The sequence below is a fragment of the Periplaneta americana genome, unplaced genomic scaffold (assembly GCF_040183065.1).
Source record: "Periplaneta americana isolate PAMFEO1 unplaced genomic scaffold, P.americana_PAMFEO1_priV1 scaffold_29, whole genome shotgun sequence".
Classification (NCBI taxonomy): domain Eukaryota; kingdom Metazoa; phylum Arthropoda; class Insecta; order Blattodea; family Blattidae; genus Periplaneta; species Periplaneta americana.
Window position 1 is genome coordinate 451,616 of NW_027185510.1, and position 12,183 is coordinate 463,798.

The window sequence follows — 12,183 nt, forward strand, 5'->3', positions numbered from 1 at the left end:
CGGACAAAATTCCGGCACACCGGCGACGCTGATATAACCCCTGCAGTTGCGAGTGTCGTTAAATAAACCATAATTTAATTTTTTATATGCAGATTTGAACTTTAGAAATATCTAACTGGCGATGTTGTAGTTTGTTGTATAATATATATACATGATACATCAATAAATGAAAAAAAATAACTGAGCCAGAAATTGAATTCAGGATATTCAAGAGTACGCAGCAGGGCACTTGCCTCATTTATTGTGATGTTAGATGTTTCAGATTCCATTAAGGTTTGAAAACATTCTAGCAATGGCTCCTTCTTCTCATGAACAACATTTACTGTTCTTATTTTAAATCCATCTTGTTGCCCCAGCTGATGGAATTGTCTTTGAAACACATTAATCTAATACAGACTGTGTGGAGATCGAGAGAAGAAAGCAGGGATACTGGATAAATTATAAAAAAAAATATGCGAGCCTTTGTATTTTGTTTAGCGGCTCTTTCCATTATGAGATTCAACTGATGGGCACTTAATTTCACATTTCTCCTGAATTGTTAAGGTACTGAACTGAATAGACTGTAAATATTGTACAGAATTAATCATTGTTGCACTTGTTATACTCACAACATTAAAGAAAATGTATTTAAAACTACGCGCTACTGACAAACTGCTGCAAATTTTGCAGCGCCTGGAAACTCTGGATTCACGGCAAGGGGCAGCAGGGAGGAGGGGTAAAACTAACGTGTGAAGCATCCGAGATGGGACTGGCAGCTCCAGGGGAGGAAGTGGCTTCACACTATAGTCCTTGTCTCTGGTTTCGCTCCGGCAGCACCAGGGGAGGAAGTGACTTCACTAACGATTGCGTGCATGTCAATGAGAGCGAAATTTTAAAAAAAATTCGAGCCGCTAAATACAGACTGTATTATAAATGTATTTCACAAAATAGAACGAAACAAGAGCCACAAATGTCTGGGGGTGCTGTGCCTCCGCAGCCCCTCTTTGAAAGCCGCCCCTGATACTGACACTGTTTTATTCAAGTGTTAAAGTGAATGATAAAAAACAATGAACGTTGTTAGTATTTAAAATAGCACATTTAGAAATATAGGAACATGTACTACCTAATGCATATGTTATTGTTATTGTTGTTTTCTAATGCCAGACGTTCGACAATAAAGTCATTTGACCTCTTGCACTCCAATATTTTTCAAAGATATTATCATGACTAGCCACTGAAGCACAGATTTTGAGGTGTTCCGAATCCATTTCTTGGTTTGAGTTGCACAATGGGCAGTTACGGGACTGATATATTCCAATTCTATGCAGGTGTTTGGCCAAACAATCATGGCCTGTTGCCAACCTAAATGCAGCTATAGACGATTTTCGTGGTAAATCGGGAATTAACTGTGGATTTTGATGCAGAGAGTTCCATTTTTTCCCTTGGGATTGAGTTATCAAATTTTGTTTGTTGAAGTCTAAATATGTAGATTTAATAAATCTCTTCACAGAGTAATACGTAGATTTAGTAACAGGTCTGTAAGTAGCAGTGCTGCCCTTCTTTGCTAAAGCATCTGCATTCTCGTTTCCCAGGATTCCACAATGGGATGGTATCCATTGGAATACAATTATTTTATTGAGTGATATTAATTAAGAGAGCATTTTAGTTATTTCTGCTGTTTGAGATGAAGGTGTGTGTTTAGAGACTATTGATAGAATAGCTGCTTTGGAGTCTGACAATATAACTGCATTCCTAAATTTATTGATGTTGCATAGAAGATTCCTGAGACATTCACTTATTGCAATGATTTCACCATCGAAACTTGTTATTCCATATCCAAGAGATCTATAAAGTGAGAAGAGACAGCATGTAACACCTGCACCGGCACCTTGTTCTCTGGAGATCAAGGATCCGTCAGTGTATAAATGAAGCCAGTTTTGTGGAGGGTACCTAATATTAATTGTCTCTAAAGACAATTGTTTCAGCATTTCAGTGTTTACTTCTGATTTCAGTATTTCTTCTGTTAAATTTAGATTATATTCTATATTTAATAGAGTTAAAGGGTTTGGTTTAATTTGTAAGTTTTCTTTTAAATTCGGGATATTGATTTTCTGTTTTAATTCTTGAACCATGGATATGAAACTTTTTTGAGTTTTCAATCTACAGAGAGGACTGTATGAATGCCAATTGTTACCTGGTAATCTGATAAGTTTTTCATATTGAATCAGTGGTTTTTCTTCTATTGTCATTTTGATGCTGTTAATATTAGTGAGGAATCTCATAGAATCTATTGGCGTTGTTTTGATTCCACCAGTAATGAGTCTGAGAGCTTGGTTTTGAACATGTTCTATGTCGTTTATGGAAGGTGAAGTAATTAAAATTTCTCCGCAGTATGTCAGCACTGGCTGTATAAACAAGTTGTATATAGTGTTCAAAGTATTCCTAGAGCATCCCCATTTCTTTCCTGCTAGTCTTTTTAGAAGGGAGAATCTTTTACGAGCTTTTTCAGAAATGTATTTCAAATGGTTGCTCCAGTTAACTTACTATCGAAAATAACTCCAAGATATTTGGATTCATAAGTCCTAGGAAGGTGTTGGCCATTGTATTGGATATTGAATTCTCTTTCTTTTTTACCAAGTGAAAATATTTGGTAGTTACTTTTGCTTAAATTGAGTGTCATCAAATTTGATGTATTCCATTCATGTAGTTGATTTAGAGCTTTAAGAGCAGAATTTTGAATTTTGTCTCTATGTCTGTAAGATCCGGAAGTCCACAAAACTATATCATCTGCAAATAGTGCTGTTTTCATGTTTGATTCCTCTAATAGGGAGGGTAAGTCATTTATATAAATATTGAATAAAGTTGTGCTGAGGGCAGCGCCCTGAGGTAGAGCTCGATATGTTCATCTGTAACTAGAAAGTGAGTTATTGAATTTAGTGGCAATGAATCTTTGAGTAAGGAATTCTGATATCCATCTGAACATATTGCTAGAGATACCTAATTTCTGGAGCTTTAGTAATAATTTATTTCTCCAAACAGAGTCATATGCTAACTGAAAGTCAATAAATATTGCCAAGGTATCTTCTTTCTTGTTAAAACTGTCTTTTATTTCTTGGCCGAGGCGTATGACTTGTTCATTGGTAGAGTGTAGTTGTCGAAAACCGGCTTGTCTTGGTGATAAATGATTTTGGGATTCTAAATACCAAGTTAATCTGTTGGAGATCATGGACTCCATGGTTTTTGCTATCATGCTTAATAGTGCTATTGGTCGATAACTATTAACATCATGAGCAGGTTTCCCTTTTTTGTGAATTGGTACAATGATTGCTTTTTTCCAAGCTGCAGGAATTGAGGTGTTCCATGATAAATTGAAAATGGATAAAAGTACAGACTTGGCTTTTTCCCCCAGATGTTTAAAAAATTCGGAATGAATGTTGTCGGGGCTAGGAGATTTCTTGGTTTTTAAATTTTGTATAGCTAGAGTTAATTCTTTGGAAGTAAAATTTCTATGAAATATTTCAGGTTTTGTACTAGTAATATTGTTTTTATTATTTTTATGTAATTCTCTTTTGATAAAATTGTCAGTTTTTTTGATATTGGGATGTAATCTGTGAGAGTTTGAGTAGTGTTTATTAAAAGCGTTTGCTATATCTCTACTATCTGTTAGTGTTTTGCTATTATGAATAATAGGTTGGCTAGTATTTTCCTGTGTATTGGAAATATTCTTCAGAAATTTATATGTTTTAGCGCTATTGGTTCTGTAATTAATATTTTCAATAAATTTATTGAAACTGTTCTTTTTTGCTGTTATGATTGCTTTTTTAAGAATGGCAGTCTTCTTCCTCCAATCTTGAGTATCTTCTGGTGTTTTGCTATGTTCTGCTTTGGTTCTTGCTTTATCTCTATCTTGTTTCAATAACTTCAGGTTTTCTGTCCAGAATGGGGTGTATTTTTTTGGTTTGCCTCGTGGAATGTGCTTTTTTGCAATTTTAAGAACAGATTCACAGAAATAGTGGTGTGTTGACCTTGAGGTGTTCGTCGAGACCTAATGCATATGTTAACTTTATTAGAAAAGTGCCAGAACATTTTTAATAATCATATCTGATTTAAATAAAAAAATAATTATTTTGATTTTCTACAGCTTACCAATTCTGTTGTATTTGCTGCTTCAACAATAAAAGGTTCTTGTTACTTTCAGCATGTTCCTCCTACAATAAAATTCAACCTATGGAAATAAAAATTAACTAGTTATTAATAGCTTAAAAATTCGCTGGCACTAATATTGTGTGCTGTAGAAGGTTGCAAAATGTTAATGCTTTTTTTTTTCTCGTTATTTGACATTTTTAAGTGAAACCTGTTTTTTAGCATCTAAACATTCAATGTCTAATTAACATAAGGCTGGACAAAACAGTGTTCAGAAAATCTCTGGTTATTATTTTATGTTCGTTTTTTGAAAGAAATTTTATTAGCTGCTGTAATATGTATTAAAAAGCCTTTTTCCAGTAATGGTAGAGAGACATTTAAACAAAATATTGCTTAAATCCAATTTTGTGTCCAGGTGAATTTTATTAATGATAAGATAATAGAACATCCACAAAGTAAGAAGCTTAAAGCCATTCTTCAAGATTCCATAATTGTCCAACATGTGATGAAGGCAGTGCGAGATGGCAACACAGAAAACTTAACAGGAGAAGGACAGGTAAACGCTCTTTTTTCTCCTTTTCTTTTGCTACTGTTTTTCTCTTTTTTTCTTTCCCTGCCTTCTTCCTCCTCCTTCACTCAATTCCTTTTTCTATTCCTGCTGTTCCCTTCTTATTTTACTACCCTGTCTGCTCCCAGCACCACCCCCATCGCCACGTTTGTTATATGTCAAGTTTTTTTATACAATTTTTTTGGAGTCATGTACCATTGAGTTTATCTAAATGGCATTGACTGATCACAAACAATTCCAACATAGATGCCACTTGGTAGCTGAATATTCACTTCACATTCTGTTAGAGTTCTTCTGAATCTGATTTTCTCTATATCACACTTTAAAATTCATTTTTCGTATTTTTATATTGCACTTCTTCAGATATACAGTACATTTTATGGAATGTAATTGTAAATGCAGCCTTTTTTTTTTTTTTACTGATATTTTGTTTGATTTAACTCAATACTTGATCAGAGTGTAGTGGAAGATCTCCGTGGCACCACCTTGGAAGAGAAGCTGCATTTTGCTTGGGATGTCTTGCAAATTGACGTGAATAATCTTATGGATAATGACATGGATAAGGCAGCAAATAGATTGAAAATTCCTCCTGGTTTAAAACAGGTAAAACATTACAACAAGTTTGCTTTTATTATGCTCACACCCACAATTCTGTGGTTCCAAGGCAAATATGTTAATTTTTGACGAAAATGATATTTTACGATATGTTATGCATCCTGATGATATCTTTATTGTGACAGAAGATGGTATGCATATATCTATTATTTTTCTTTCTAACTCTTTGTTATGAAACACGATTACAATGATTTCATGCAGTTGTTCAAACTTTAAATGCTCGCTGCTGAAGAACTGCAAGAAATGATACCTGCATCACATTTTGCCTTACATCACATTTTGCCTTTGAGGCACAGAATTATTAATTAATTGACAAGAACTGTTATGACTCCAGTTCATTGCTGTTGCTGGCATGTGTCATTTCATATTGTAAGTTGTTGTCATTTAGATTTTTCAGTTATTTTATTTTAATTGAAATCATATTTGTAATCCTTTCCTTGTAAGCCTCTTTTGCATGACACATTTCATTTTCTTTTGTTGTGGGGTGCTTTTATCATATGTTTTATTGCTTTATTTTAGATAGCATGGCTTATTGTTGATGTTAGTATTGTAAATTTAGTCATTTATTGTAGTTCTCCATTGACTAATAGAGTCTTTTAAGTATAAATACAAATAATTGACTTCGGTGATAGAGTGCTCACTGGACTGTGCACTGATTGCATGTCACTGAGGACCATAGAGCTTTAGGCAGGAAAATTCTTTTAAGTGCGACTTGACTTCCATCAAAGGAAAAATAAATAAATTTGTTGTAAAAGTACGGAATGAAATGTATGTGAGCTCAGCAGTTGGGTTGCCTTCTTGCACCCCAATAGTGTGTTGTCAATTGTTGATAGCTGCTTCCTTCTGTCTTCTTCATGGCTGGATATTGGAAGGGATATTCTTTATCCATTGTATGGTACTGATTGGTTCTTTACATCGATGCAGTCAGATGAATAGATGGATAGCCTTTGTAAATGTTTTGCAGGATAGATATGCTTGTGATCTTTGGAAGTCTGGGTGGAAACTTGTTGGTATGGTGCCCTCCCACTGTTTTTCCACACTGTTGACATTTAGATGTTGCCTGATTTCTTATTTTATATAATTCTTATCAATTTGAAAGATACGTACGAAAGTTTAGCATCTGATAACTGACAGATTTCTGTTCCTTTTTAGCCTGTTCATTTCCATTGATCCCATAATGTCAAGGTGTCACCTTCCAGTGGGTTTTATTTCTCATATTAAGAGTCCCAGTGCTTCATTTCTGTCTAGTTGATAATGTGCTGATATGCAGTTAACAAAATCCCACAGTTGTACAGTGAGATGGATTTAATAAATGTTTTGTAGATTATATTGTGTGTACTTCTGGAGCTACCCCACTTGATGCTCGCTAATCTTTTAAGCATTGTGGGTCTTATCTTTGCCTTGTCAGTGATAACTTTAACATGCTGCTTGCAGCCAAGTTCCCTATCAGAATGGATATTTCATACTTATTACATTGTAGCCAATTTTTAATGTGATCTCAGGTGGCTTGTTACAACACAGTGTTAACCCGTCAGTAGTCGTGCGGAACACCCAGGCAGATATTACGGAGCTCGTAACTATAGGCCTATATTCTGTAAGCCTGTACTTCTGAAACTTTCAGTACCTTTATTGGAATTGGTAAGGCAACAATAACCGTGAACATTTTTGAAATCGGAATTCGCATACTCGAGATAATAACAGTTTAAGTGGGTGGGGTGGTGAAGGGTTAGAGTCTGGTAGTTGAAGGACTGTATTTACTTTTTTATTTAGATTGTTAAGGTGATTATATGGTGATGAAGTCTGCTCTCTGTATGTATGGGATTTCTCTGCTAGAGAATTGGAATCCTGTCTACTTCAAATTGTTTGTTGTGTTCTCAAGAAGAAGAAATGGATATGAACCATTTAACACACTGTTCAACAAAATGGTAGCCTAATTACTGGGACGCAAATCTATTTAAATGAAGAGCATTAGATACGTACCAACAACAGAATTATTTCAAATTTAATAACAAGATTTACTCACAACAAAAAGACCTAGCCTTGGAGACCCTCTATCAGGCTTACTGGCAGATATATTCTTAGAGAATCTTGAAAAAAAATACATATTAGTTCTCTATCCAATAAATTCAATATTTCTACCTACGTCTGATATGTAGATGACACCCTTATAATATATGAAAATAACACGCACTTTATACCGAATTCATTACCAATGAATATAATAAATTACATCTGAACATAAAATTCACACATGACGCTGGTATAGATGACACGCTAAACTTCTTGGATTTAAAAATTACATTGACTCCTCCTCATATAACGTTTGATATATACAGAAAACCCACATCAACAACCCATTCAATAACAAGACTGCAAGTCTATAAAACTGAATATTAGATTTTCATTCCTTGCAGACAGTACACTCTTATATCCCTTTGCCAAAGGATTTTTTTAATTAAGGACATCAAATAGCTTGTCAGAGAACAAACAGAATTCTACTGTTGCTTGTCCCCTCAAATTCTTTAGTTTTAAGTCTGAACATAGGAATAGCAGAGCATTTCCAACAGATGCACTCAGCTCTTGTACTGCTAATTTCCCTTTCATTTTTTGGTTTTTGAAAGTTTATTTGCAATAGTAAGGGTTTCATTTGTTTCTATTTGTTCTAATTTGTCTATAAACTTCCACTCAATAACATTGTCATTTAGAACTTTTAAAACTTTCATGTCACCAAACAAATTCCTCATTAATTTAATCATATGACATGCATCTAACACCAGTTGTATACCGTAGCCACCTATGTCGAAAGAAGTGTCTAGGTCTTCTGCATTGAAATTGCAACCTAACTTGTTTCCCATAACAATATCATCACAGGTCGCTGAAACAACAGTTAGTTTGATATTTTGCATGTGACTTACTAAATTGGCTGTCAAAGCTGCTGTTAGACCTTTAATTAAAAAATAGCCCACAGGAATTTTCCAGGATGCATTAGTTCCTTCCCACTACCATTATTACAAAAACCTCTTTTGCCTCTATCATTTCACTTAGACATACACCATTGCCTAAATCAACATAGCCTGTAAATGCACTTCCATTCCATTCAATGCATTTTCGAGTAGACATCTCGTCAAAATTAAGTGCTACATAAAGAGGGTGAGATGAAAGTGCTACTTGATCTTCTAAAGCTAAGAAGGCTTCAGGTGTAAGTCCAGGATCTCCATCTATTGTGTTCCTCCAATTTCTTAGTGTGTTAACATAGGGTAGAGCCCTATTTAAGCTGTCTAACATATTCGTTTGCAGCTGGTGAATAGAAATTAAGTGTTAATACAAATTTTTTTAAAGTATCTGAATGTTCTCCATTTTTTGCCCCAGATCTGTTGATTAAATCAAACATTACTTCAGAGAAATTGTTCTGTATGGTCATTAATTAGATTCTTTTTCTTTAGATCTTTGATAAAGGTTTTAAGGGTGGATATCACTTCACTTTGCCTGTCACATTTTCTCTTGCAGTTAATATTTTTCTTTTTCAATGCTCGTAACTGTTCATTCTTCTTTTCTAACATATTTTCAAGTGATTTAATATGTTTTCTAGGACTCGATAATGCTATAATTGTGCTCTGAATATACATCATCATATGTTTAAAAGAATTACTGTTGGGATCAATTTATTTGTTTCATGTGGAACTGTTGCTTTCATTTTTCTTTTCAGAACTCTCCGAGATGCTTTTTCAATCTACTTGAATAATATTATACTAAGTCTATTAAGAATTTATAAAAAGCGAAAATCATTTATTCATATTATAAAGCAAAGTTATTAAATTATTGATTAGAAATGTACATAAGCTATTAATATAACAGTGTTCAGCAGTTTACCTTTTGTAGATGGCTTGGGAAGTTAAACAGAGATGGAACTACGTCATCTTTCAAAACTTGATTTCCTAATGATATCCAGAAACAAGACTTCAAAATGGGCAGAACACAATTTGTGGTTCCGAGTTGGCACGAATTTATCCTGTTTAATTGCGTCGGCCACTTAGCCAGAAAATCTATCTTATTTAATGGGAACCTGTGAGTAATAGCATTAAGTTATAAGTTTAAACAAGTTTATTAGCGGTATTTTGAAAACCTAATATTGGAGAACAACACTTTTTTGTGTTAGATATTCGTCTTCGTCTACAGATATTATTTCGGTACATCTCTAACTAGACTAAGCAAGCAAGCAAGAAAGAAGTTGTACGGTAATTATAGTATTGTACTTACTTCTGCAGAGAAATTCCAGATCCTATCTTGAATGTGTATGTACAATTAAACACTGCACATGAATTCACCATGGTGAATGGCACCAACCATTCAATTAAATTTACTACTTAGGCATAGTACTTATTAAATAATAACAAACCTACACATTAGCAACGCGTATCTCTAACTTGTAGGAACACATTCACGCTTCGAAGATATTACACGCTTTTAAAATACACTAATTGTTAGAAACGACTATTAATGTACTCCATCACTGACTGAAAAACTAAACTTTAATACACTATTAAAAGTAGACTAACACAAATTAACACACTATTAATAGTAAACAACACAAATGAACACATGAATCTTTATGTGTTGATGAAGTGCTTCCAGTTCCTTTCTTGTACGTGTACCTACAATTAAACGTAGACGAATTCACCATAAAGAATGGTACTAGTCACCCAATTAAATTCAGTACTTAGAGACGTAGGTCTATAATTAAACAATAACATATCTATACATCTACATGTTAGCAACATGTATCTCTAATTTGTAGGAACACATTCACGCTTCAAAGATATTACGCATTTTTAAAATACACTAATTTTATTATGAGAAACGACTATTAATGCACTCCATCAATGCTAAAGACTAAACTTCCAATTAACTTTAACTTTAATGCACTATTAAAAGTAGACAACACAAATCAACACTCTATTGAAAGTAAACAACACAAATGAACACGTGAATCTCCATATGTTGATGCTTGACAAAGTGCTTCTGCCCCCAAAACATGACGTCGCACAAACCTGCGTGAGAGGTTTCAAATTTGTGTATGACACCAGCAATTGTGTGTCTAGATATATAACTACAATGTCTTTGATCCAGATAAATAAAACATCAATTTCGTCGTCCTTGGTGGTTTTGCGGTTACCATAATAGTAGTTGGATCCAAGATTCGTAGGTTCTAATCCAGCCAAGGGCAATGGATTTTAAAAGGCAATAAAATCCTTAGTGCAGCTTCCTCCTAGAGGGAACGGACTATGTCATAGATTTACGTACAACACACAGGAAAATTCTTTCCCTAATACAGGGTTCGGGCAAAATTTATAGGCTATTTCTCTCTCAATTGAACTTTAATGCTGAATAGCCACTGGAATTGGAAGTATCGTTAAGTAAAATGCTACTACTCCTGTTGCTGCTGCTAATATCTCCATTGATGATGACAATTTTCATGGATGAATTTGCTATGTGAATGATGACTTTATGAAAGTGTCAGAAGTGCTTATTGTGTCTGTTAGTCGGGCTTAGACAGTTAGCATTTATGGGACATTCAAAAAACTGTTGACTATGAGGTGGCGAAATCAAGAGAGAAACTTCAATTTTTGTGTGTGGGCAGGTGTGCGTGTGTTTTTTTCTAACACGTCAATTCAAAATAAAGTGTTATACAGATATGTTGTTTCTTTTTTTATACAGATTATTGAGAAAAAAGAAGGTATTATTCGTATGCATATGAGGGGGAAGCGAGTAAATTATGCAGCTCGCTCTGTTATAACGCCAGATCCATGTTTAAACATTGATGAAATTGGTTTCCCCGAGGAATTTGCCAAATGTTTGACATATCCTGTGCCTGTAACAGGATGGAATGTTGCAGAGTTACAGAACATGGTGCTGAATGGGCCAAATAAGCATCCAGGGTAAGATAAGTAACATGTCACAGCTAATTTTGTTTCTTTTGTATGGCTTTCAAAATTTTGTCTTTGTTAGAAGAGAACCAATTTTATTATTGTTTCATACATTTACTGTATGGCGGCCGGGTAGCTCAGTTGGTAGAGCAGCTGGCTACGAACTGAAAGGTCCGGGGTTCGATCCCAGGTGGTGACAGGATTTTTTCTCGTTGCCAAACTTTCAGAATGGCCCCAAGGTTCACTCAGCCTCCCATAAAATTTAGTACCGTGGGTAAAAGGCGGTCAGAGTGTGGTGCCGACCACACCACCTCATTCTAGTGCCGAGGTCATGGAAAGCATGGGGCTCTACCTCCATGCCCCCCAAGTGCCTTCATGGCACGTTACTGGGATACCTTTACCTTTAACATACATTTATAAAATGAAAGTGGATTGAAGTAAAGATACTGGATAAAGGTACTGTTTGCAAAGGTCTTGGCTACAAATGCATTGCATGTTGTGCAGTTTTATCAACTTACCACAGTGGCTAGGTATCCATTGAAATAATATTTCTTTTTGGAGATTCTTGAGTTCACTTACTTTCATTTCCTTTTTCTTAATAAAGTAATGAGTTCATGGAAAATCTGTTGTGAAGCAAATTGAAATGCATATAATTAACTCAGTGTAATTATGAAAGAGTGCCTTACATGATTCTCCTTTTCAGAGCTGTGATGGTCCAAAATGAAGATGGTTCTGTGATAAGATTGTCTGCTTTCAACTCTAACCAGCGAGAAAGTGTTGCAAAACGCCTCTTGACACCGAGTGATTCAACTCACAACTCCCAGAGGTTGAAAGTGGTGTGTATAGTGTTCTGGAGCAAATTTACCTCTTCTCACACTTTAGAAATGTCACTTGTGGTTGCACGAAATTCATTAAATCCAATTTATAAACACTAAATTGTACAGGAAAACTTTT

At 34.8% G+C, this 12,183-nt stretch overlaps 1 protein-coding gene and 1 long non-coding RNA gene across 7 annotated transcripts in view; both read left to right on the top strand.

Annotated features, from left to right (window-relative positions):
- Positions 1–12,183, top strand: part of LOC138693968 (DNA-directed RNA polymerase I subunit RPA1-like) — an 80,416-nt gene that overhangs the window by 13,905 nt on the left and 54,328 nt on the right. For all 6 annotated transcript variants that reach the window (XM_069817713.1, XM_069817709.1, XM_069817710.1 and 3 more), the window contains exons 2-5: positions 4,538–4,678; positions 5,147–5,293; positions 11,021–11,241; positions 11,933–12,065. In XM_069817713.1, the coding sequence (XP_069673814.1) occupies positions 4,628–4,678; positions 5,147–5,293; positions 11,021–11,241; positions 11,933–12,065 (552 nt within the window). In that variant the 5' untranslated portion in view covers positions 4,538–4,627. The remainder of the gene's footprint in view (positions 1–4,537; positions 4,679–5,146; positions 5,294–11,020; positions 11,242–11,932; positions 12,066–12,183) is intronic.
- Positions 1–12,183, top strand: part of LOC138693970 (uncharacterized) — a 110,134-nt gene that overhangs the window by 11,437 nt on the left and 86,514 nt on the right. The gene's annotated exons all lie outside the window — the stretch shown is intronic.